Source organism: Eutrigla gurnardus, assembly GCF_963514095.1.
Source record: "Eutrigla gurnardus genome assembly, chromosome: 15".
Taxonomy (NCBI): Eukaryota; Metazoa; Chordata; class Actinopteri; order Perciformes; family Triglidae; genus Eutrigla; species Eutrigla gurnardus.
The window spans coordinates 15,806,721-15,830,573 of record NC_139938.1 but is presented as its reverse complement, the minus strand read 5'-3'; the positions used below and the strand labels follow the sequence as shown (position 1 = coordinate 15,830,573).

General features: G+C 43.2%; 1 protein-coding gene across 1 annotated transcript in view; it reads left to right on the top strand.

Annotated features, from left to right (window-relative positions):
• The first annotated feature begins 15,279 nt into the window (after positions 1-15,279).
• tmem132e (transmembrane protein 132E) overlaps positions 15,280-23,853 on the top strand; it is a 306,329-nt gene continuing 297,755 nt past the window's right edge. Inside the window, exon 1 of the mRNA XM_084029247.1 lies at positions 15,280-16,472. Coding sequence (XP_083885373.1) covers positions 16,403-16,472 — 70 coding nt within the window. The 5' untranslated portion in view covers positions 15,280-16,402. The remainder of the gene's footprint in view (positions 16,473-23,853) is intronic.

The following is a 23,853-nucleotide window of genomic DNA, read 5'->3' as shown; positions in this document are numbered from 1 at the left end:
AAATCTCAGTATTTTCCACAAGGGTATAAATAGTAATAAATAAATACAAAGTACTTTGTGGTGGTCTGTGTTGTGTTCCACAGCTCTGCTCACATTAAATAGATTATTTTTCATGGATTTGTCCCAATATTGCTGCTCTGCTACTCTTGGAAATCTGTCATTTTTTTCCTCCGGTCCATAATTGTTATTGGTGACCATCGGTTGTACACTACTTTTCAAGAGGAATTGTGGGAGTCCACAATAATTTGATATATAATTACTATAGATGTGCACTGCAACGTAAACTCACTACATAGTTTTGTTTCTAACGCGACGACTGGTGTAACGTCGTCGTCCTGTGCATCCAACATGGATACCCCTCAGGAAAACATGCTGAGTGTCTCCAGAGCGTCTGACGGGCCAACTTGTGTTGTCGGCATCATCAATCTGTCGTCAGCGGTGCTGAATGCAGCCAAGTCGACCGTCATACCGTCGCTTAAGAGGCCTCCCTGTTTGACAGACCGCAGTCTGAGGGACGCTTGAATGTGAAAGCGGTGTTCGTATGAGCCTGAAGGATCCAGGATTCAAAACCGCACTGATGGAAGCTTGTTGCGTGTTCACTGATGTCGTGAATACTTGCTCAGAAGAACGTGGCGCTGTCACGGGATGATTGACAGATGGCTGTTAAATGCTGCTTGCTCATTCCCAGACCTGCATCTGTGGTCGACATGTATTCACAGATGTCAGACTGGATTCAAATAGTAACTCAGATTCACTGAAGAAAAAAAATGTGTTAATGTGGCAAAACATGTCAAGATGTCATCGTCATGATGCAGCTGTACGGCATAATGTACGACATCTGTTCTCTTGGCTCTAATATGAATAATATTAATTGTTATCAAAATGCCCCTCTAATGTATTATGTTTCATGTGAATCACTTTGAAATGCTTTGTCTCAGAAAGACAATATATGACATCCTCTGTCGAAGGACCCTCCCATCAGATCAGGAAAAACTCCCTGAACAATCTTTGACATGGAAAAAAGATGTCAATCGATGTCTAATAATAATAAAATAATTAGAACATAGTCCACCTATACGACGGTAATGATACATATAATCAGAGCAGAAGTAATAATAGTAAAACGTTATTACCACAGCAGCAGGCACAACCTCGCTCCTTCTGCACCAGCGAGGCAAGAAAGCACAAAGGCTCCTGGGAAGAAGTCCAGTTAGTAACAAACATTAATGGACCTGAATGAGGAGGAGGGAGGAACTCAGTGGATCATAGAAAGTCCCCCAGCAGTCTAGGCCTATAGCTTAACTAAGTGCTGGTCCAAGGCAAGCCTGAGCCAGCCCTAAGCTCCTTCCCCCAGCAGTCGAGGCCTATAGCTTAACTAAGGGTTGGTCCAAGCCTGAGCCAGCCCTAAGCTCCTTCCCCCAGCAGTCGAGGCCTATAGCTTAACTAAGGGCTGGTCCAAGGCAAGCCTGAGCCAGCCCTAAGCTCCTTCCCCCAGCAGTCGAGGCCTATAGCTTAACTAAGGGCTGGTCCAAGGCAAGCCTGAGCCAGCCCTAAGCTCCTTCCCCCAGCAGTCTAGGCCTATACCTTAACTAAGGGCTGGTCCAAGGCAAGCCTGAGCCAGCCCTAAGCTCCTTCTGGACTGAGCTGGTTTCACAGGAGGGGAGCCTGAGAGCTGAAGGCCCGGGCTCCCATACTACTGTTGGAGGCTAAAAGGAGTCCTTCTTTCTCACTGAAATGATCCTTGTTATGTGATTGTGACGTGTCATGACATATGTTGACTAGCAACTAACCAATACACTTGGTGAGACTTTGCATTGTTGCCTCATCAAAGTGTGGAAAGCTGCAATGCAAAGCTGAGGCCCTGGTGATTCAGGGTCACAGATTCCTCCCTCTTTGGGTGGTTTTCTTTTGGCACTCTGTAAACGTTCAGCGAGGGCATTTCCTGTGCTTTTAGTTTGGCGGCTTGGTGAAGTGTTGAGCCAGCCGACTGTGCCTCTTTGCAGCCGTTTGCACTCACATAGACATGGATCAGAGCTGCCAGGACTCGGTGCCAGCGAGGGTCGTCCAAACTTTCAGGCTGGCGGAACGACTCGGAGGCATCTGAGGAAAACTCTGAGACAGCAAGCCGTTCAGAGAGACACCCAAACAAACAGAATATTCAAACTTTAAGCAGGCATGGGGCGGCTGACAGCTTCATGGGATTGTTAAGTTTAATTATGAGATGAGAGCTTGTTATTGGCAGAGCAATGAAAGAAATGCTTTGTTAACAAACAATATGACAGAAGGATATGGCTAACAGCTTGTTGTTGTTATTACTCTAATAAAAGCCATTCAAATGGCACATTGATATCCAAATCACGTCTGTGTTACCTGAATGTGACCCGGGTGGCGCTCATTTAACCTAAATAACAAGCTCATGCTCTTCTTTACTTCCTGAACACATGCTCTCTCCTCGGCCGCATCCCATTGGCCAAAAGGTCTCTGGCTGGCTCTGATTGGACTTTGTAGCCATGTGTGAGACAGTGAAATAATATAAATAGGATAGAATTTAAAAGCTCTAACAGTAAAAGTAGTAAAACAGCGTGAAATAAAAAAACAAATGGAAAAACTAGACAGAGGCGGCAAATCACAATTATATGGTTCAAGGGATGTAAAGTAGTTAAGCTAAATATGGACACAGTCTTATACGGTTGCCTTTTACCCATTTTGCAAATAATTACATAAGAATCTTCTGAAAAGTCAGCGGAGTAAATTAATAGGAATTTCACTTTCGCCGTGCAAAACATCTGCGGTCGCTGGTGACATGGATTACAGTTTGAAAGGAGTCTATAAGGCAAGTTGTTGTTTTCTGATTGTCATGGATGTGTTTCATTTGTGAAAAAAGGATCCTAATGAACTTTCCACTGGCGTTGCAGTGAGGTGGTTTCTGTCTCTGCTGCAGCCCTGAAATCCCGGGAACCCCAGAATGAGCATGAAGAGGACATTTGATCTGAACTGTAAGCCACGTTTAAACTAAAGCCTACACAGCACCCGTACCCTCTTGTTAGCAGTAATCCTATTTGAGAGCACAGAGAGGCGTCCTCCAGTGTGATCCGGCGTCTGGAAGGTCTCGCTGTACAATCTGTGGTCGAGATAAGCCTTTTCCTTCCATTTCGGGTTAAGGCACATCAGCAGGAAATAAAGGAGGTGCGACACCAAACAAATACGAGGAATGCAGCCAAATGCAGTATTTTAAATAAAGAGGGGTGCATTTGGAAAATGGTTATGTAAAGTGTGCTGACATGTACATTGTATGAATATAGAACCTTCGGGGTAAACAGACATATTCTGCAGCGACAAAGAGGCGATTTCAATGCACCGGAGGCTGTTTAAGGTTTATAAAGTTCATTCAATGTGAAACCCTACAAAGAGCAGCTCTCAAGGGTTGGTTATATCAAACAAGGTCAATGCTTTGAGCTTTATTATATGTTCTTACAAATGAAACTTTGATCCGATGCAGCAGTTTATTATGTGACCGGATCAATTTCATCCATCAATTCTATGATCATCTATGAACCTTTTAGCACCAACAGCCTGGATACACAATCTGAGTAACGCTTCCTAACAATGCTGCCGATATGTGACATCTATCCAAGTATGAATAAGAAGATTATATACAACAGGGCTCAACGCTCACCAGGCATCACGTTTCTGCTGCCAAAACTGAAAATATGGTTGCAATTTTGAATCGTCTTGTATTTTGAGTAATTGAGATACTATGATTTGAGATACTTTGCTTCACCAATGCCAGTAGACAAGTGAGCTGACTCCAACAAATTAAAGGTTTTGCTTTTTGTTATCCCTACTTAAAAAAATTAGAGTGGTTGCCATTAGCAGCAACAGAAGGCCAAGAATGGATTGCCGATATCCGCAGTCTACCCACTGGTGAGATTGAAGAGCGTTGCCAAAGCAAGACTGTTAATTCCAGCTTATTCTACATATTTGTGAAACACTTGATTTCTCCTCTTCTTATTCCAACTGTTGCTCAGAAATCAAAACCACGTGTATTTGGAAAGAGGACTTTCTCCAACATGGAGGCCTGAAAGCCATCCGACCATGCTGGATGAAGCGTGACAGGAGATTCCAAAACTTTTGAATGGTTTGACAGAGCTGCTCAAAGGCTGATCATTGTTTTTAATAGAAATGCGAGGGACGTCGATTGAATTAACTTTTCACAGAGATTTGAAATAGAAATGACAGAATGAATTTATGTTTGCTTCAAGCGAGTGAATCGTCAGGTCGACTGATTTACTGCTATGAACTTGTTTACAGATTTCAAACAGTGCTATTCTAGGCTATTCTTTGGAAAGTTTGCATGTTCAACTGTACGGGCCAATACAATTAAAATGTAGAACCCAGAGTAAATGGGAAGACCAGTTCTCCTACCCCCCCAGCAGTGGAGGGGCAGTCTGGTCTGTAGAAAAGTGAATTAAAATGCTGGTTTCGCTCTTGGCAAACGTTTTTATCGTTGCAGCAGATGGTCGACATCTGTGTGAACTTGAGAAAACCTTTTCAAGATGCGTAAAAAGCTTGTGACTCGTTCTCCTCACGTTTGCATATGCCGCTAAATCGCCGAGTGCAGAGGTCAGAAAGGTCAAGGTGTTTTCTGTGAAATGCCCCCTGATGATTAGAGTAGTACAAGATTTCCTCGATGTCACCATGAAACTTTGAGTATCTTACACATTCAGTAGATATCTCATATAAAGACCTTTTTTATATTACAAGTTTCTGAAATGTTATGTTTTAATATGAAAATGATCAATCATAACCTTGAATATGCGCTAATTTGCATAACACTCAGAAATCTGTATATTGGGTTTAAATTATTTTTCCGTGTTTTTACGAGGACATTTCAGAGATCTCTTTATTTTACTCCATAAACAGAAAATAGGATTTAAAAAAAAATCTAGCTTTAGTCATCAAATGTTGTTTAAATCAGGCTGTGAATGATAAATGAACAAACCTATCAGAAAAAACCTTCAGAATAATACGTTTGATTGATGTAAAATCAACTGAAGGGGCTCAGAGTCAGTAATTTAGAGAAAAGTCCCCTTAAAGTCATGGATTGTAAAACGACATACATCTTGAAGACAGAACAGGTGAATAGAGTTCAAATGTAATGAATAAAAATATACAAAAGAGGCATTATCTAACGGTAACTGTTGAGGCTGAATCTACAGATGCAGATTGCATTGGGACACATTTGTCATTTATTTGTGACCTATCAAAGGTGTTTAATGCACTAAGTGGACTTAAGTAAGGCAAACCTGACTTTTTACTGCTTCTCCCCTCTGTTCCCCTCCACTCCTAAAATACACTTCACAGCCTTTATTACCTTATTATCTAGATGTCGGATCCTGTTGAGTTAGAAGCCCATGCAGCCCTGCCGCTGTGTTTTTTTTCTTTTTTCGTTTTTTTGGGTGAATGGAGTTCTTTCATTTGGCGACATCTGAACACGATGAGACGCGTTTTAAGGGATATACATACCGTACGCTACGTTGGCATCGCATGCATCCATACCTCTGACATCAAGAACTTTTCATTTGGTTCCAGAGAGCGACCAAACATTGGATTATCACATGATAAGTGGCCTCCAATAAAGTTCTGCAGTTATTGCTACTCTCAAGCAATAAGATTACAAACATATTTTCTCATGCAGCCTGAAGTGCAACATTAAATCGTCAGTAATTCCTTCAAGCTCAAATGAAAAACAAGTTTACGACACTTTCATTTATGCCGTGCCTTACCACAATCTACTTTAATAGCACAAATCTGCTCATTGAAGCACAGACAGCTGTTGACGTTACGTTTTTTAAATTTAGATTAAGGGGCCGTTATATGATCTAGCACTGCCAAGAAAAATATTTAAAATAGGAAAAGATATTCAATTAAAATATCAAATCCAAATGATGGGTGCCTGAGAGGTTTATTGCATGACATGGTGAGGGTTGTTATCTGTGTCCAGCACCTCTGGAATATAATGTGCAGCAGATATTGATTTTAACCCTTCAAAAACCTGCTTTGAAAGTCTTCTCCTTGGAAAAGAGAAGCTAATTAAATGAATATGACTCGTGAAATAAACATGTCAGCCCGTACACCTGCAGGATCTCTAAGGTCGTTAGCACCACACAAGCAGCTCTCTCTGTTCCACAAATTTCACACCGCGCTTCTTTTCTGAAACACTTTGAGACAGCTGTGTGTCCTTTGTGTACAGATTTGTCTTTTAACTCCCCCAGAATCACAAATCCTCCCTCCTTGCTTTCATGTGGCCTCCTATAGAGGAAGGGTGCTTCTCAAAGTGTGCCTCCGTGGGTGACTGGTGGAGAGTAATGTGAAGCAGAACCGGCGTTGCATTTATCTGCTTCATGTGGGGACATTAAACAGGATGCCTTCACTTGAGCAAAGCTACTGTGGTTTAGTGTAGAAAAAAAACAGAAAACGGCTTTCATGTGTGAAGAGAAAAACTGAATACCTGCCAGGAGCTGGACACTCGCTGTGTAGAAGCTAGATTAATTCATTTTAAAGCACAAATATGAGTTTACCTGAGGCAGCAACCTCCGGTTCTGAAAGAGTAGAAGCCAAAGCTGGAGTGATTTTCTCTACTGGCCACCAGGGGGCGACTCCTCTGGCTGCAAAAAGACATCTGATTGCATGGAAGTCAATGAGTCAAATAATGGAGCTTTGTCGTTCAGTTGCTTTTCAGTTAACGTCAACCATCTTTTCCTAAACAAAGTAGTTCTGTTGCGTTAAACCTACCTGACTTTGAAGATTATTTTGAAAAGACACTGTTACGAACATATGTTGACACGATGTGATCAACGCATGCAAAAAGTGACAGTTTAAAGCTTTGGTGCCAACCAAGCTGTGCTATTTGGATGATATACTGAGCGTGTCGCCTCTAGCCGTGTCATGGTATTGGGTTTTAATTAATTTCCCATTTTATTTTGAAGTTCCCTTCCTCTTGTGTCCTGTGTATCACCTGTGCTGTATTCTTCTTGTCAGCCTGCTGGTTCCTTTGTTTCCTCCACCCACCAGTTTCCAGCCTGCCCTCATGTCTTCCCACCTTCGTCTTATTGTCTGATAACTTGTCTGAGTATTTTGTTTGTTTGTTTTCCTCCGTGTGTCAGGTCGACTTTGTTAGTCATTTATATTCATCTCCCCGTTTGTACAAGTTTTTATCATTCAAGCTTACTGTCCAATTCACCTGTGATGAGCGTTCTCCAGAACCCTGCAGGCAAACACATCCGGAGAGATCGGCCTACCCTGAAGGGCCTCGACCTGATCGGGTAGTGCAGTAGTATATTATAAATTCTCTCATGAAGATATACATTATACTAATACCTCTGTTGTTTGACTTCTGCACTGTTCTCCAAACATACACCCACTTTAAATGACTTGGGGGGGAATAAAAGGCAAACGATTGGCTTTCCAAGTTGATGAGACCGTCGACAACAATAAACATGGCCTCTTCATTGTCACTGAGAGAGGATTTGCAAGTACGTCCCCAATAGAGCGATAGATACAAAGAGAGTTTAACTTTACTGTTTACCTGACAGACTGAGAGAACATTGGTGGTTTGCAGTGAACCGTCTCTAAACAGCTATTGGAAGAACATTTACGTCTCCTTCAGGATGAATTTTCCGAACTTTGATCTACCTGCAAAAGTAATGACATTCCCATCAGCCTCAGTTGTACTTTGTGATTTCAACTAATTACTTTAGCAGGCTAACGTTGTCCATAGAATTGGTGGTAAACCAGCTCTTCATATCTACCGAGGGAATAGATCCTCTTCATCGGAGAGAATGGACATTTAACTGTTTATTTCTTTATTTGTTTGACAGGGCCAGTGCACAGCTTCTTAGCTGTACCAGAGTTAGCTATGAGCTCATTTACATCTGTAGTCCCCGGGCAGGAAACGGAGAATACCATCTCTGTTGAGACAATTAAAACTCTTGTATACTTTACAGTTGTTTCCTGTGGTTGTTTGACTCGTATGAAAGACAAATGGAAATCGTCGTTAGCGGGCACTGCTTCGGATGGCTGGCAAGTTAGCATAGACCCAGCGCTGCCCTTTTCCACCAGCCCGCTGTTTGGCTCATTTTCAGCTAGCTAGATAGCTAGCTAGCTAACTGGCTAAGTCCACTGCTTTAATGCACTTGTTACTGAAAATGAATCAAACCAGGTTGTCACTCATCTGACGATAGCAACGCCGTTTCCTACGGTGTGATCACAGCATGTGGATGAACTTGTTCAATTTGACTTGTTTAGTCTTGTTTCACAACACCACTGATAGTCAACGGTCGCTATGGCAACGGTACTGATAAAAATGGCCATCGCTCTGAAGATCCTGCTTTTTGAACGGGGACGTTACTCCCTCTCCTCTTTTGTTTCTATGGAAACGCTAGAGCACTAGATCCCCAGAAGGCAAGTTTATACTCCGAAGTCTAACTTTTTTTTGGCGTCACTGATAACTGACCCCGCCTCCAACACGGTGTGCACTTCTCTTTAAACGCCGAGGCTTTCACCAAACTACGGTGCAAGACAAAGGCCTCTACTTTCAATGGAGGATGCAGATGCTGCAGGAAAAGTGGATTGATATTCTTGCAGGCTTTGTGCTCTAAGTGAAAGTAATTCTAACGTAAAAGGACATGTGCGAGGCTGATCCTGTTACCGTTGACAACAGACAGAATCTTTGGCGCAGTGATGTCTTCCAGTAAATCACTTAGGTACTCGATGCACCTCACGGTCCTCGTGTGAACTTAGTCAGCATTCAATTCTGGTCCAAATCCACCAGAATTCTCCCTGATCAAAGTTACAGTGAGGGTTTGAATGCTAGGGATCTATTTCTCATCCATTTCACACTTTACCAGGCAGAACCAGTATTGACAAAACTAAATCACAATGTCAGGAGAGCAAAGAAACCCACAAAAAAAGGAAGAAAAAGAATCTGTGGTGCCTGACTCTGTCCTGACATCAAGCCTAACGAGTCCACACATCGACTACGGCTTCTGGGCTCTATGGGAAATTAATGCAACCGTGACTAGAACATTTTAATTGCTCGCCGTGTGGACATTGGCTCGTTTGCAAGTTTAGGTGAGTGTGGCTCGGCCGCTTTATTCTTCACATTTCCACCTCGTCTCTATCTATTTAAAAGATAGATGCACCTGATGGTAACTTGCATCCAACTAATCAGATGAGTACAAGCAGAGCTTTCCACACTGAGAAGTAATACATTCAGAAAAGTATTTAGCTCTCACATCATTAGGTTTTTGATTATACAGTAAAAGTGTGGTTGCAGGCAATTATGATGCCGGAGCATCTGCAGCGTTTAAAACTGAACACTGCTTTTATGTGCCTTAAAGCATGTAGTCATTGCCTAGACTGCACATAAATTAAGTTGTGCGTTTTATGCAGAAACCTCCCCTAAACATATTGTGGCAGACTGCAGCACTCACATGACCGGTATGACGGTTTTGGTGGGTGAAGAGCTTCACATTCTTATGGAGAAGACTTGTTCTCATGTTCACCATCGCAACATCCTAACAAGTGTAAAGAGAACCGAGGCATTATAGGTCATATGGGTGTGTTGGAATGGGGACAAAGCTTTTATGAAGCCACGCTTTTAAATCTAGTCGCTTAGTGAGAAAGTCAGACAATCGTGTGTTAAGAGGAACAATTTATCCATAAAATTACAATAAAAACTGCAATAAGGATGCTAAAAATAGAATGTTACATTCCCAAACAACTAAACAGCACCCTCAGTTACATTTTGTGGTGGTAAAGTTTTTATTTTTATTTTAAACGTAGTACTAAGTAGTAGTGATTCTACTTCTTTACTCAAGTAAAAGTGAAAAAGTAACTTAGAAAGTAAAAAGTATCCCTATGAAGGACATTTCTACCGGCTGTTTAATTCTAACTGAATTTCACATCATATTAATAAGAAATTTGTAAATGTATTAACCTGTTTGAGAAGATCAATATATTGAATTAGAGATGATGGTAAGGTTAACAAGAGGGGCCGGGTTGATTCGAATGACTGGCCCTCCATTGTTTTAGAATAAAACAAGCCCATTTTCATGTGTAATTGCAAGTGATTTTAAATTCCCTGAGCAGGCACGTCGTTTATCACCAGGAGAGACTCTTATGTCTTCAGAGGCACCAGAGTTTGAAGAAATAAGTTCTCCATTTGACAATAAGTCTTTTCCAAATGTCAGAGGATAAAAAGATAAATGACAAAGTCAAATGCATTAACAAACCATTAAGAGTGGTGAAGGGCTGCGACGGCGAAGCCTGCAGCAGCCCGCCGTCTCCCTGCCACAGTGGGGAATAACAGCCGGCTGCCTCACCTGGCTGCCGGCTGCCGCTGAGGCAAAGGTGTTCCACTGGAAACTGCAAGTGACTTGATTTGCATAAGTGGTCCTGATAGATTATCTGAGGAAGCTGCTCCTGTTAAGTTATTGGGCACACGGTGGGACTTAAGGGGCCTGTTAGTGTCTCCCTGCAAGAGGTTATTAAAACGAAAAAACAATAAGCTCTGCGTCTTGATTGTTAACTAGCCTATGAGCTCTTTGTGCCCATCGTCAAACAGCCGCCGCAATAGAAACAGCTCCAAAGCTTTCTTTTTATTTATGACTCTGAATCATGCCAACAAAAAAACTCATATACAGTTTACAAATATGTAAGCCATTATAAGTTAGCATCTCAAAGTAATGAGTTAGCATCTCAAAAATATGAGTTAATATCTCAAAATAATGAGTTAATATCTCAAAGAAATTAGTTAGCATCTCAAAAATATGAGTTAATATCTCCAAATAATGTTAACATCTCCAAATAATGACTTAATATCTCAAAATAATATGTTAGTATCTCAAAGTATTGAGTTAGCATCTCAAAGTAATGAGTTAGCATTTCAAAGCAATGAGTTCTCAAAGTAATGAGTTAGCGTCTCAAAGTAATGAGTTAGCATTCCAAAGTATTGAGTTAGCATTTCAAAGTAATGAGTTAGCATCTCCAAATAATGAGTTAGCCTCTCAAAATAATGAGTAAGTATCTCAAAATAATCCCGACCATGGCTGACCGATTGGTCACTATTTCTTCCCGGTTAATGGCCACTTCAACTCGCACCAGAGCCGCGGACTCGCGAACTGCAGAGATGTCAGAGCGCATCCCAACCACAGCAGACCGAGTGGTGGCGTTGTCCACCCTCACACTGGTCAGCTCAGTGGCGATCTTTCGCATTTTCCGATATAGCATGAAGATTCCACATCCCAAGGCGATCATTCCAGTTGTCATGAACGCGAACACGTACATGTCCTCAACTTCTTCCACATCCAGAGTGGCAAGGCAGATGACTCTCCACTTTCCCCAACCATCCATGATGTAGCCGGACATGAAGGTCCCATCCGGGCACGCAGGTTCGCCAGAACCCGCACGCCGTGTTGAGAACACTCTGTGGACAGCATTCAGTGACCAGCTCAGCAACTCCATCGTGAATTGTGGGAGTAGCAGTTGTGCTTGGCATTCATACCTAATTTATCTCCACATTGTTGATACTCCCTACCACGTACAACTGACATCACACCATACAAGTTTCTCAGGTCCAGCTTATTGTTTGGGTACAGAATGTTCATTTGTTATGCTCCCATCCTGTCACAGCACCCTGCCTGCTGATTTGTGCTCCAGACCCTTATCAACTCACATGCAATAATCTGTACCGGTCAAGTGTTGAATATACATACTTTTTCTTAAAGCCCCTCAGTGTTGGTGTTTTTTTGACTTCGTCTTCTAACACATTCCATTGTCTAACACCTGTGACCGATAAGGAAAAGGATTTTAACGTAGTTCGTACCTTCCTTTGCCTGAAAATCAAGTCCCCTCTAAGATTATGTATCTCTCTGTGTATGAAGAATTTTTGCAGGTTCTGGGGGAGAGTTCTGTTTGATGCTTTGTACATCATTTGTGCTGTACGACAGTTTATTAAATCATATAGTTTGAGTATTTGCGATTCGATGAATAAGTGATTTGTGTGTGCCCTGTAGTTGGCGTAGTGTAAGATTCTCAAGGAGAATTAACAAGGGCTGTGTGGAGCCTTTATATGTGTGTCCCCACACCTCTGCACAGTATTGCAGGTGCGGAGAGACTAGTGCGCAGTATAACAGATGAAGTGCTTTTTGATTTAGTATTTTTTGTACTTTCCAAAGTATGGACACACTCCTGGCCAACTTCCTTTTTAATTGTGCTATGTGTGGCTTCCAACTTAACATGTCATCGATAATCACTCCCAGAACCTTAATCTCACGGACCCTCTCAATATTAACTCTGTTTACTTGAATGTTGGGACTGTTGTTGCAGCCTCTTTTACCATATAGCATGTATTTCGTTTTTCCAAGATTCAATGATAATTTGTTTATGTTAAACCACACTTGAAGTTTGGCCATTTCCTGATTTACTGTTTCCACAAGTTGGTTCAAGTCACTCCCCGAGCAGAAAATATTTGTGTCATCCGCGAATACCATTAATTTCAGAGTATCTGACACTTTACATATATCATTTATGTATAATATAAACAGCTTTGGACCCAGAACTGACCCTTGTGGGACCCCACAGACTATGTCCAAGCTAGTCGATGTGTTATCACCTATTTTAACATATTGGGATCTCTTGTGTAGATAGCTCTTGATCCACTGCAGTGCTACACCTCTAAGGCCATATCTCTCCAGTTTAGCTATTAAAATATCATGATTAACAGTGTCAAATGCTTTTTTCAGGTCTATGAAAATTCCTATGGAATGGTGATGGTTCTGCGTTGGGTTACGTGTCGAAATGCAATTCAATGCCACACCGGTAAAGGGCGCTATGTTTTTTGTAAAGACTGACCGACCGACCGAGACTCTAGACGTATATCGTCGTAGCTTCGTTATAGCCTATTTGTTTACTTTCCGGCTTTAAACATCCACTATTTTTCTGAACTTGGTGTTTTATTTCTTTGTGCAAAAGCGACAAGGTGCAAACAATAAAACGAGGTGAAAACAATAAAAGTAGCCTTTTAAAAGTTTAAATGGCGGTGTTTATGAGTGGAAACCGGATAGCGGTCTCCAGCGGATGTAGTTAGCGGACCAATCACAGCTGATGCCGCTGCGTTGGTGTTGCGTCGCCGATTTTTGGGAGGTACACGTCAGCCCTTGCGTTGGACGTAAGGGGGGTCCGCAAGGACGTAAGGGGTTCGCAAGCCCCCTTGCGTTGTGTCGACGCGGAAGCATAACTCAGCCTATACTCCATAAATTGTCTCCACTGTGTATGCATGTATTATTTTAAAGCTTCCGGGCAAGTCTGTACTCATGTACTTCAATTTCAAAATAAGGGCACACATTTGAAGAATGTTAATATAAAAAATAAATGAGATTTAAACAAACATTCTGAGCATGTGACGTTGAGAAAGGTGCTATTCTGACAAAATGGTTCTGCAGCGGTAGAATTTAATGAAGATATTTGTTAAATCAACGTGAAACACGTGGTGCAATAGTCTCTTGAGACATGACAGTAAACCTGAATATGTTTCAGAAGCATCATCTTGTATCCCTGGAGTATATCCAGTGGACTGATCCTGGAGAAACCAAGTCCAGAACGGGTCTTGACCACTGCAAAGTCCCGAGGTGCTTGTGTCAAGGCCGACGAGCTGATACCAATCAGAGCGTAACCCACTCCCTTCCTGGTGGCGCACTATGGGACCTTGTTTCCGAAACGACATGTAGGGTAAAGCCGAGGGACGCATCATTTTCTGATCTTGTGTGAATTCAACTATCAGTTACACATATGATAACCTGTCAATTTAATCTTGCAAGAGAGAGCTAACCAGATACATGTTTTCCCATGATAATATTTTCTCAGAATTACCAAGATTGTTTCCATTCTAAGTTGGGAAAAAAAGATCAGAATTATTTTCCATAACTTTTGTTAGAATGAGAAAAATCATGATTTTGTTAGAAAAAATGATCAGAATTTGTTTTCCCATTAAAACTTATCGGAGTTACAGAGCTTGTTTCCTCATTAATTCAGATGTTTTCCATAATTTTTCTCAGAAATACCAAGATTCATTTCTCTTTAATTCTGAAAATACAGAGCCGATTTTTTTCCATGAAAACCTTTCTCAGAATTACCGAGAATATTTCCTCCTTAATTGAATTCAAAACCCAGAGCAAAATATTTTCGATTAGATTCTTACCAAGATACTAATCTTGTTAATTCACAGAAATAAGGCAAACTTTTCTTTTCCTTTCAAGTGAATGCATCGAGCTTCCACATGAAGCAGGTGCACCAATAACATACCATGTGTAAGTCAGCAGGCACAACTAAACAGGATGCAGCCATTTTGCGTCATAAGTTAGACTTTTGTGTCACATGTAAACCAAACATAAAAGTATCCCAATGCTTCATATGAAGCAGGACTCTTATAAGTGTCACCAACCATCTTGATCTCCTCTCGACCAGCAAGTGAAGCCGATGCAGGAGTGAAGTCTCCTTTTTTCCTCCTCAGGATATTTCCTCTCTAATGAGGAGGAGGCGGGTAAGCCACTCACGTGATACATTTTGGGTCTGTGATGCCCAGTTTGAGCCACATCAAGTTCATCGCACCTATTGTGGACAGGACCGGAAGTTCACCGCGTTGCCTTTAAAAATAAAAGCACACGAACTCATTTAGAAGTAGTAGCCTGATGTTTCGACTGAAAGTAATTCCAGGAGTCTGGAGACAGAAATAGGGTTAAAGATGCTGTTAGTCGGCACATAAATTAGGGATTATTTGGAATCAATTTTGAAGTTTACGCCAGGCTAAATTCCTGCTTAAACTTTTATTATTCAATATTAATATTGCATTTTGTTTGCTTGCTATCATCTATATATATTAAGCTATTTGTTCAGGATTTAATCGAACAGTGTGAATTGAATTTTTTTTGAAACAACAAAAACAAAGCCATTCTTGTTATTATATGATGATTATTATTATTATTATTATTATTATTATTATTATTATTATTATTATTATTAATAATAATAATAATAAATAATTAATATTATTAGATACAATTACCTCGTAAGTATTTATTTTATTTATTTTCACTTTACATCAGGCGACTGAAAAAACCCAAAACGTATAAAAGTGGATTTTTATTTTACTCTGAAAATCCCCACCGGATCCACACGCGTATATATTGCGGTGGGCTTAGCGGGCGCGAGCTGCGGCTGTGTGCGTTCTTTAAGGTGAACACGTTAGTTTGGTTGCGGAGTTTAACGAACGGAGACGCAAAGCTGCGGAAGACTACCGTCGAACGAGCGCACGCGCCCGGCAGGGAACGCCGCGCGCACACAGCCTCAGCCGAGTCGGACAGTTGGGGATTCGAACAGTCGAGCACGGAGAGTTCGCCGGACTTGGCTGTGGTTCAGACTCCGCCGGTGAGCAGCAGCAGCAGCGCCGACGATGCTCCGGCTGTAACGGGACAAAGTAACGAAAGTAGCGGCACTTTTCCTGGATATTTCCGGTTCTCCGCGGAGTGACAAACACGCTGCGGTAGGTGAACTCCTGGAAAACCTCCGTGGAAACAAGCAGGGTGGTTTTCCCCTCGTCTGGTTGCGGCTAACCCCGGTTCCGGCTCGGTCCCCAGCTCGGTTCCCGGCTCGGTTCTACGGGGGTGCAGATTCGCCAGATGGATCCCCGGCTTCTCCTCCCGGTGGCGGGTCTGAAATGAAGTCCGTGACAGCCGAACACAGCGGCGCGCGTGCCTTCTCCATGTCCTGCCAACGTTTCCATGATTTTCTTTGCGCAAAGAATTTGACGATTAAATTCTTAATTTGAGAATGACTAATCAAAGCACAGCACTCTTCTGCGTGGTGTTTACACTCATCTAGACGGCTTATTTTCCGGTTTGAAACGAGAGCGCGCATCAACTGCTGCCCGTTGATTTATGATTTTTTTTTTGGGGGGGGGAGGAAAGGACGTTTAATCTGGTTCCGCGCACTTGGATCCGTTCCCGGAGCACCGGCTTCCTCTCTTCACCCCCGGATAGTTGGAACTTTCTTCAGCCGTGTGGAAGAAGAAGACCCCTCTCGGCTGGAGGAGACGCGGCCGTGGCCGTGCTTTTTTTGGGGGGGAGGGGGGGAGGATTTGCTCCTCGCAACACTGAAGCTGGACAATCACATTTGTGAAGACCTCCAATAAGGTATCGCACACGCACGCGCGTGCGGATACGCATCTATTGCGCAGTCCAACTTCCGCGCGTCGGAAGACCCGCAAACACCTGCGGACAGCTTGGTTCTATCCTCTTCTACTGGGACAACTGGGATTTAAACCGCCTCCGCTGGGATTTCTACCATGTCAGGTGTACGGGACTGCAGATGGGCTCTCCTCCTGCTCCTCCTCAGTGTGGCCGCGCTCTCCTATGGTGAGTACCCCCCCCCCCCCCCTCTATTGGCTATCATAATTGTGTTGCATAGACTGTCTGCTGCTGCAGAGGTTGCTGCTTGTTGTGGTCATATTGCAGAAATGGACACACACACATACACACACACACACACGCCTTCTCCTGTTCCACATTTTAGAGGAGCCTCCATAAAATCCATGTCGTAAAGCCCTGCAGGAATGTCATGGTACTTTTGGCTTGTTCCCCCTCTAAAGTTCAATATTGACACACTCTAAAACATTCCATCAGGTGAGCGACTCACCGTCCGGCACCTCGGGCTCTCGGCAAGAACATTACAAGCCAAGATCGGAGCTGGAACACTCGTAGTACATCACGTTACAGCTCACACATACACACACACAGTGGTCGACCGCCTCCTTTGGCTCTCTCCTCCTGTGTGTGTGTGTGTGTGTGTGTGTGTGTGTGTGTGTGTGTGTGTGTGTGTGTGTGTGTGTGTGTGTGTGTGTGTGTGTGTGTGTGTGTGTGTGTGTGTGTGTGTGTGTGTGTGTGTGTGTGTGTGTGTGTGTGTGTGTGTGTGACATGGGAGGGCTCTTACATAGTCTGTCCTACATAGAGTGACATTTGCGCGTCGAAGTGTGTGAAATCCAAACATCCCAACATGATTTCCTGACGTGTCCCAGTGATCTAGTTGAACTCCCAAACACTAATCCTGCTTTCATATCAAACCGAATGTATTTTGTGTGTTTGTGACGGGGCAGCGGCAGTGTTTCCAGCCTGAGACTTCAGCAGGAATGAATCCACCAGAGCCCTCTCCTACTCATTCCACCAAGTCTTACATCAATGTTCATTACGCACACAAAAGAGACGCCTACGTGCACTGAAGAACACACGCTCTCCTCCGATGGCTTCACCACGGCTGCAGAGCGAGCGTTGCTGCCCACACACCCCGCTAACGCCCCGTGGTCAGTGATGAGCGCTGCTCAGCGCTGCCGTTGCCCACCTTCTCTGGACATTGATGGCACCGCCGTCAGAAGTAATTGCGGTTACAGATTTTGGCGCACGGCCAGGCCTGCCTCCCGAGGACGGTTTCTCAGAGACTTCCTGGCCTTCCGGAGACCTCGAGCCCCGCCCCCCACACATGCAGAAGCCTCGCTACGTTCACCTCCAGCAGCTTAAAAACCACTCGCATGCTAAGCAAACAAGCTGCAAAGAATGGCTCCGGAGAAGCAGATACGAAAATCCCCATAACACAATATCATGGACTTTAAGTGCACTCTGAACTGTTGATGAATCTGTTCCTTCTTCCCGCCTCAGATTTTATATATTTTCATACTTATCGGCTCACACACACACACACACACACACACACACACACACACACACACACACACACACACACACACACACGGCGTCGTAAACGAGCTTTGTGTTTTCTGCACGGCTGATTAAATAAAAAGCCTGGCAGGGATTTGTTATGGAGATGCCACTGTGATTGGTCACTCGTCTATAAGCGACGGCAGGCAGGGCTGTCTACCTCGCTTAAACATTACGCTTCATTGATGCCCCAAGGGGAAATCTTTTCTCCGCCACGTGAAGGTCAGAGGTCAGCAGCAGAGCGGCGTCCTCGGAGCCGATATTGGGGATTAAAGGTTCCGTTCAAGGACGCTTCAGATAGGTTTGCTCATAAGTGTTCCCTTTGTGTGTCCGTGTTTTCTCTCGGTACCGAGAATAACACGTCACGATGTTTGTTACTTTTATATGATGTAGTTTTTACTCTTCAACAAAATAAGACATTTAAATGTAGTAAAAAACAAGCACTTCGTCAAAATATAGACACTAAAATATAGAAATAATTATTCATTTAAATCTGCAACTCGGTGTTAATGTAACGTGAACAAGTCGAAGATAATTCGATGCCAGATTTTGGTACTTGAAGACATATGGGACATTTCGGACGGTTAAGTCGCGATTATTCTGGCCAAAGATATTTACGACTTAGGATATTATCCCGAAAATCGTCAAAATATGCTTTAAAAAGTGGCGCTAAAACTTACTGAAATTACTTTTACCTCAGAGTTAGTTTACAAATATATTGATATTTCTGATTAAATCACAGACGGCACATCAACAGTCCAAACAGTCTTAAATACTTAAATTTACTACTATATCTTCACTCGCTTAGGAGGTCCCTTTAATTGATTGTTTTGTTTGGTCTATAAAATATTGGAAAATGGTAAAAATGGCCGTCCTTTCCCGGAGCTCGGGTGACATCTTGAAACGTCTAGTTTTCGTGTGAAACCCAAACATCGTACATTTACCAGAATATACGGCGACGGAAAAACAATAAAATGACTGAAGCGATCAACCAATTCTCCACATAGTTATTGATTAATGTTCCAGCGATGGATCATTTAAAACTTGAGTTTCTCTCGGGGAACGTGGGTAGTTAAAAGCTGATCGTGTGCTTTATGAATTGATCGTGACACCTGGGTGGCGGCTGAAACATTCCCTTTGGCTATATTGTGGTTGATGAATGCACTGGAGTGGATTATGGACAACGCCGTTGAGTACCGGAGAAGGCGGTCCGGCGGCCGTGTTTGCCGTGTCATGGTTTGGCACGGCGCTGGCAGCCTTCCCAGCAGCAGCAGCCTCCGTCTCGGAGAGGCGGTGCTGGACGGCGAGCAGACAAAGCAGCGGCGTGACACACCACCTCTCATGTTCCAGCCTAATTGATTTCCATGTGGTGGAACGAAGCCTTCTCTCCGCCGCTCTGTCCCCCCCTCATCTATTTGTATGGAAAGCACTGTGTGCAATGGAAACCTCGCTGCCTGTCCACGTTCATAACACCTTTTATGAATGCAAATGTGTGTGTTGCTCTTGTTGTTGTTGTTCGTGTCCATGAGGCAGACTTTTCTATTATTATTATTTATCTAGCAGCATTAAGCAGATCATGTCTCTTACTTTGTATGCAGAGGCTACATTTATTTATTCATTTGTTGATATGCCTGATTTTTGTTTCAATAGAAAGAAAAATCCTTGAAGCCTGATTTTAAATCGATGAATGACATGAGTACATTTAAAGTAAATACCTTAATTTGAGGAAAGTTTGACCCGATATCCGGTACGTCCCTAACTGGTTTACCTTCGATCACCTTTTTAAGGGAGGAGCTCGTTGTGGCGTTTGTGTCGGCATCAGAAGTCCCTTTTTTTTTGCTATTTTTGACCATTTTTGTAGTGACAGATGGGCTCGAGGCTAAAAACAATCTGTGCTCTCCGAACGGCAAAAGCTGCTGTTAGAGGAAAACAGGTTTTTACCAGCCGCCTGGTTCTGGAACACTCACGGTGGGCCTGGCCGTGCGTTTTAATATATTCCCTCTCTGTATTTATTGGGAAAGAAGCTGGTCCTCTAATTGTAGCGGTCTTTGTAGCCCGGAGCTGTACGTTTGCTCACGCTCGGCCATTGTGGAGTGAATTGTAAAGACGCCGTCCTTCATCGCGGTGAAAGGAGTCTTTTTGCGGAGCGCCATGATGCGCCCGAGACCTCGACCACGGCGCTCCGGGGCTCGTTGGTAGATCCTGCTGAAAGAGGTACTCCACTACTTCACAATGCATTAGCTCTTGTCTTGGCAGACCTCAATGTCAGAATCTTGAAATATTTGAATCATGAAAGCAATGCATGTTTGTTTTTGTGCCAGCGGTGAATGCTTCAATAGAAATAATTTCTCCATGTTGAACCCCCACCAAACATACTAAAATGCCCTGTTTGTGAAGAGAGCAGATTAAGTACAGTAAATAAAACATTATAAGTTCTCGGCTTCACTGTGTGTGTGTGTGTGTGTGTGTGTGTGTGTGTGTGTGTGTGTGTGTGTGTGTGTGTGTGTGTGTGTGTGTGTGTGTGTGTGTGTGTGTGTGTGTGTGTGTGTGTGTGTGTGTGTGTGTGTGTGTGTGTGTGTGTGTGTGTGTGTGTGTGTGGCCCATCTGCTGCTTGGTGGTGATTCATAGTTAATTCTGTGAACGTCTGAATATAGTGATACCAGTTATATCTCCGTACAGTTATATCTGACTGTTTATCCAAAGAGGCAGGTGATCACTATGACGATGTGTGAATCACACACAGGAGATATTTATATAAAAAAAACTTTTTGTTTTAACTGTTTTTTTTCCATATTCTCTACACCAGGTTATTTCAGAGAAATGAACCGGCCAGCTCATTTATTGATTACTCTAAACATTATTCTTTAATTGATATAAACATGAATTTACCCAAATTAAATGAACGTTTCTGATTAATATTTAAATATTGTATCCAATCATCTTCTCTTTGAAAACAAACAAATGTAACATGATAATTGACCCCATTTGACCTTAAATTAAAAAAGATTGACCTAATTTCGAGATTAATTTGATAACTTCATGCAGCCAATCCCTCCCTGAGCTAGATAATCAGTATTTCTACTGAAGTACTTGACTTAGAACTTGAAGTAGTTCTGACATGAATTGATTTAATCACTGGAGTAATATGCACTTAAGATAATCACTGGAACGTGTCGTTTTCCTCAGTAATTTACAGACTTGTCTTTAACATTAATTAAAGCTGTTTTCTCTCTCTCACATGGCCGTTAGACTAAAAAGAAATATCCAAACAGCTGAAAAACAATGTTCTCGACATATTCAACACCGTAGAACAAAAAGCGTGAAGCCTCTCGTGTTAAACCTTATTTCAGGCATCCAACCCAAATACCCCAAAATGCTGAGTCATTCCTGCAGCACTCAGCGGGGGCAGAAATCTGTCTTCTGCATTAGGCCTTCCCATATGTTGGGTATGAAATCCGTTCTCTGCACAGCGCCTGTTGGATTGGAAATTGGCCTTTTCTCCGCCGTCTGTGGTGCCGTGAGTCAGACTCGGGAACATTATTACCGGCGAGATTCCATATTTGCATCGCATGGAAAAAAAACCCTCCTGTAGATCGGATGGAGATGCACAAGCATGTATGTGGAGGAGGAACGCCGGAGGACTTCTTAAGTGGTCTCCGTTCTGACATACGGAGAGAGAATGACATCGCTTGATGCAGAAAGGTTATGCTGAAGGTGGCGCCCCTTTTAATTCCTCTAATGGGGTTTGAACAGAGCAAATGGCATGTGACATTTAGTCCTCATCGGCCGATGACACGTGTCCATGGGTGGGGCGAGACCTCCGCTGGGCTGGGGGGGGGGGCATCATGACGTATTGAGACCTGCATGCGGCGTCGCTGCTCCATTTTTGATTTTTACTTCTTCTTCCAGTCTGTTGTTGTGTATTGCTTTGACTTTATGTTTGGTCTGTTTTTTACTGTTCTCTCTGTTTTTATTCTTTACTTTGTACATGAAAGTTGTCCTTGAGTGTCCTGAAAGAGGCCATAAGTAAAATGGATTATTATTATTAAGAGGCAACCTGAAAAATCATCTTACATGAAAGTGCTGTTGATCTGGCACTTTTTGGATGGTTTAATGGTGATTTCAGACACAGCTAGTCAGGACTACACAGGAGAGGAATGGTGCTCTGAGATGAACCATCACACTGAGGAGTCTGGACGGAGCAACCACGTGGTACAGAGGTGGTAGTCGCCCCCTGCTGGGCTCCATACGAAGGATTTCTCCTCCCTGCTGCTGCTTTCCTGCTGCTACAAATCTGCTCAGGGACTCGGACATGTGCACGCTCCAGTCTGGCAGACCTCCCCGGCTTCCTCCGCTATAATTGGCCAACACTTACAATCTAGTTTTCAGCGGTGGGATTGTTGCTCCTGCTGCGGTTCAGAGTAGAACTTCACCAGTCGTTGTCATGGTCGCCGCGTGGCGGACGTGGAAGTGTTGGAACGGCTCCGTGTTGCCGTCCATGAGTCCCCGGTGGCGTTTTGGCTTTGACAGTCTCTTTCTATGGAGGTAGCTGTTGATATTCTCTAATTGTGTCAGTGAGGTTTACTGTAAATACGAGCTGCAGACTGGAAGGAACTCTCCACGCTATCGTAGGTACAAGTAGGACTCCCCATGTCATTCTATTATCCAGATATCATCTATTTGGAAAAAGATGATCCTTTATTTATTGCTTCTATTGCTTAAGATGTCCTCTTTAACTACAAAAACTAAGTTTGAATGCTTCAACTTTTTTTTGCAAACAGATTTTGAACATCAAAGTCTGTTTACAGGTCCGGGGGCGTCTATGGCGTGGAAAACGGTTGTATGAAGCCTTCTGTGGCTCCACAGGGAGACGGAAGCTGAGAGATCTCATAGAATTGGCTGGAGGATCTTGAATGACCTCAAAGGACAATGGCACCACGGCGGTTTTTCTCCAGAACCAAAGTACCAGATACGACGATGGAACATTTTCCTGCTACATCGTGAACAACAAGTCTGTTGAAACCAGTCAGCGTTAGTAAATAGAGCTGCGTTTATATCGTGTTAGCTCCACTCATGTTATTGGAGTAGCACTGCCTGTGGCTGCCTGCTGCTTGGGGTGGAAAATGGTTACGCCCCCCTCGATTTGAACGTTCCGGCAGTAACTTGGTCTCTTGGTTCCTGTTATCGGACTCAAAGGTGGCCGTCATCCTGCTAACACTCCTGGGATCAACACATTGTGACAAATCAACTCTGTTTTTAGACCACTTACTTCACTAGTCTCCCGTTTTTCTTTTCATTTCATGCCGCACCATTTCCTTTGAGATTTTCTCGAAGGCGATCCTACTTTGGTGTCGGTACCAGGCTTGCTCATGAGAGCCGTGGGAGGGGAGGCGGCTGCAGGTGCTGCGTGATTGACTGATTCCTCAGCTATTAGATCGTGTCAAACAACATGTGACCGCAGCTCCACTTCTGCATAAACAGCGTTTTTAAATCCTCAGGTTTTTAGTGAAGACGGATGCATACAGGACCGGTAAATGAGACAGGGATTATGAGTTGTAAGAGTTTTGTAAACGGATGTTTTCATGTAGTTGTCCTGTTGTTAAAGTCGACATTTCTATTGTGGTTTATGATGAATGCTTCTACCAGGATCCCCTCCTGCAGAATGTTAGATGAAGCTGTCGCCTCCTTTTTGTTAATCCCCTCAACGTTACAGGATGTCTGACTGACAGCTTTTCTGTGTTGTACAGAGCAGTTGGTGTGTTGAGTGGATGCAGATAAAGCTCGCGGTTTGGTCCGGAGTCTGGCCGTGACTTGTGATTGAGCTGGAGCGCTGCCACTCCTGTAGGCTCCAGTGTTCGGCCCCGGGTTACACAATCTGCTCTGCTGGATCCACACATCCGTTGTGTTTACACAAAACAACGGTTTTCATTTTCTCATTAAACCGCGGCTTCTTTATTCCTCAGAAAGTGTAATTATCAGTGCTCGTAGGATTTCTGCGCATCTCTTTTTTCATGCTCTGCTGGAATGT